Source organism: Sinocyclocheilus rhinocerous, unplaced genomic scaffold (assembly GCF_001515625.1).
Source record: "Sinocyclocheilus rhinocerous isolate Xijiao unplaced genomic scaffold, SAMN03320098_v1.1 scaffold3640, whole genome shotgun sequence".
Lineage (NCBI taxonomy): Eukaryota > Metazoa > Chordata > Actinopteri > Cypriniformes > Cyprinidae > Sinocyclocheilus > Sinocyclocheilus rhinocerous.
Window position 1 is genome coordinate 14,530 of NW_015641454.1, and position 3,311 is coordinate 17,840.

At 37.2% G+C, this 3,311-nt stretch overlaps 1 protein-coding gene across 1 annotated transcript in view; it reads left to right on the forward strand.

The window, feature by feature from the left end:
• Positions 1 to 729: 729 nt before the first annotated feature.
• LOC107754990 (C-type mannose receptor 2-like) overlaps positions 730 to 3,311 on the forward strand; it is a 4,258-nt gene continuing 1,676 nt past the window's right edge. Inside the window, exons 1-3 of the mRNA XM_016571636.1 lie at positions 730 to 766; positions 859 to 1,215; positions 2,034 to 2,387. Coding sequence (XP_016427122.1) covers positions 730 to 766; positions 859 to 1,215; positions 2,034 to 2,387 — 748 coding nt within the window. The remainder of the gene's footprint in view (positions 767 to 858; positions 1,216 to 2,033; positions 2,388 to 3,311) is intronic.

A 3,311-nucleotide genomic window follows, 5' to 3' on the forward strand; every position in this document is an offset into this window, starting at 1 on the left:
AAAAAAGTAAGGAGGCAGCAGAACTTTAAGGAGGGGAGATGTGGTGATGTGTGAACAGTAGATTGTGATTGGATGTTTAGTGTTAGGGTCCAGGGTTGCTGGCCAATGGAGGTGGTCCCAGAGAATGTCGCTTAAGGCAGAGAAATGGTTCTATATCAGAGTTAGTGTAAAATAAAGTTAAGACTTCACCGAGTTGTCTGCTCCATGTATCATGACAGTATCGAAAGTGAAAAACATGGAACATAAATAATTAGATAAGAAAATGCAAATGTTGAGGTGGATTCTTCTTGTGAAGCCACTGTGGAATATGACTTCATTATGGAACATACAGAAACTCCACTTTCGACAACATTCAAATTAACAGGCTTCGAGCGAATTACAGCCACAAAGACCAACACTGAGAAAACACACATGAATGAGGAAGAGAAATGAACAAGGCTTTTGTTTAGAGTAATAAACAAATGATGTGATGCTGAATGACAGATGAGAGCAGATATATTAATCACACAGTCTGAAGCTGCAGACAGAAACATCAGACTCAGGACAGAGACACACGACCTCTAAAGTAAGAACAACTCACAAGTTCATTCTTTAACTAGAATTAGACTTGTTATTTTAATAATAGTAAATGCTGCTTTTTTTCAAATTACACAATCATGTTTGAAAATGTGAGCATATTTCAATATTCAAAGCATATTTTAGTTTTTCAGTATTTTTTCTTTCTCAGAAATGGACCAAACTCTATATTTCATTCTTCTTCTCATTGGTGAGTGTGTTTGTGGTTTTATTTATGGTTTATAGTTTCATTAGGTTTGATCCTGTTATGAAGATCATTAAAGCAAAGCCTCTCTTTCTTTCCTCTCTGCTCCGTATCTGAATGTGTTCAGCGTCAGTATCACTTTATAAATGAGAGGAAGACCTGGACTGAAGCTCAGAGATACTGCAGAGAGAAATACACAGATCTGGCCACCGTTGACAACATGAACGACATGAACGAGCTGAAGAAGAGTGTGAATGATGGAGGTGTTCAGTTTGTCTGGATCGGGCTGCAGAAGACGGGTCGTGATGAATGGCAGTGGCCTTCAGGTGAACCTGCGCTCTATCTGAACTGGGGAGATAAACAACCAGATGGTAGAGACAATTGTGCTATGATGCAGAATGGAAAATTGCATGATTTGCCATGTAATGATAATCGATATTACATCTGCAACAACAGTGAGTACAGCTAAAATTACAACAATTTATTTAGATGCACCAATGCAATGCTAAACGCTATTACTTTTTAATTCTATCTTGAATTTAGAAGAGACTGTGGATATTTGTCATACAATTTATGAAACAACTTTGATACAATTTCTGTATAGACACAATTCCCAGAAAAAAAGGTAATTTGACAATAGGAACCTGCAAATGAAGAGTCTATAAAGAAAAAAAAAATATGGAGAGAGTTAGAGACTGGTATGGATCTTGCTGCTAATAATTATAATAATAATCACCTGATAATAATCATAATATTTATTATTAATTTACAGCAATGACTAGAGAATACTGCTTGAAATTTTTAGCCTTCACTATCTTGATACAAACCTGTAATTTCATTATTGCTTGTGGATTAGCTTAAGTCCATTAAAACATAAAGCAATAGAGCATCGAGATGAGCAATGCAAATGTATTCATTTATAAATTACTAATCTACCGTCCAAGTGAGTAATTCTATTGACTAATTAACTATCTTCCTCTGTTTGATGTTCTCTGATCCGGCTCTTTGTGTCTGAATCAAGTATCCTAGAGAAATGTGTAAGGAAAAATAAGGGACACACGGAAAGTGTTTTAAAACCATGACAATGTTCAGAAATGTTATTACATGTTATATCTTTAAAATAATCCTGAATATATTATTAATATTCAAAGTCTTTGAATTACATGTTTCTGATGTTTCCACCGCTGTTCCTGTTCACTTCCAAACCATAAAGCAGCACACGAATAATGACCAAACTGATTCATGAATGTGTTTCCATTTGTTTTTCTTAAAGCAAACACAGGACTCATCTTTGTCGATCAGACGATGAACTGGACAGACGCTCAGAGTTACTGCAGACATAATCACACTGATCTGGTCAGTGTGAGAAACCAGAATGAGAGTGAACAGGTTCAGAAGTTAATTAGTGATAGACAGTTATCTGAAACCTTATCACAAGTCTGGATTGGTCTGTTCAGAGACTCATGGCAGTGGTCAGATCAGAGTAACTCCTCATTCAGATACTGGGACACTGGTGAACCTAACATTAATAGAGATGGTGAAAACTGTACAGTCATCAAACACAACGCTCAGGGACGATGGCATGACAAACCTTGCACCAACCATTTACCTTTTGTTTGTCATAAAGGTGAGTAGATCCTTGTGTAATGGAAGCCAGCTGGTAAGAGTTGCACAGGGAAACCTCACTCCCCTGATCTCAAGAGGCACAGTAGCGACTGACGCTAGACACTGCGGTCTTTACCATCCTTGTTAGTGCGCCCGCCTCCCATGCCGGCAACCCACGTTTGAGTCAGAGCAGGGTGGTTAGGACCGAAGAGGTTACACTCACAAAACACACACAATCCATCTTCACCTACAGGGGCCTCATGTATAAAACTGTACTTAGATTTCATCTTAAAAGTGTGCATACGCACAAAAGCTAGACTTTGCATACACACAAAAGTTTTCAGATTTACAAAACCATGCATATGCCAGAACCTGCGCAAAATTCCCTTTGTCAGCGCAGTCAGCATACCCAGTCAGAGGAATATTGTGCGTACACAAACCTCCACCCCGTCTCCTCCCCGAAATAACCATATATGGAGCTTACAACACCTAGTTTTACTATGCATAACATATTATTTCCATGCATATTTTATCCATGTGACACCATGTTTAACACAGTTAAAGGTACAATACATTTGGAAAATATGAGTTGCAGACTATAAATGCCTTTTGAGACATCCCATTGCTATTCAGTGTCCTTGAAAATACATTTCAGAGAAAGTGTTCAGAGTTGTTCTCCTTCTTTTCCACTGGCCAAATAGTATTTTAAATTGTTTCAAACAAGTCAAATGTACTGTATGTAGTTTGCCTATAAGGTAAACGTATTTTAGGATGTTAATATATTTTAAAGGGGTCCTATTATGCTTTTTCACTTTTTCAACTTTAGTTAGTCTGTAATGTTGCTGTTTGAGCATAAAAAAGATCAGCGAAGTTACAAAGCTCAAAGTCCACTTCAAAAGGAGATATTTTATTTAACAGAAATCACTTTTCAAAAACTACAACGAAC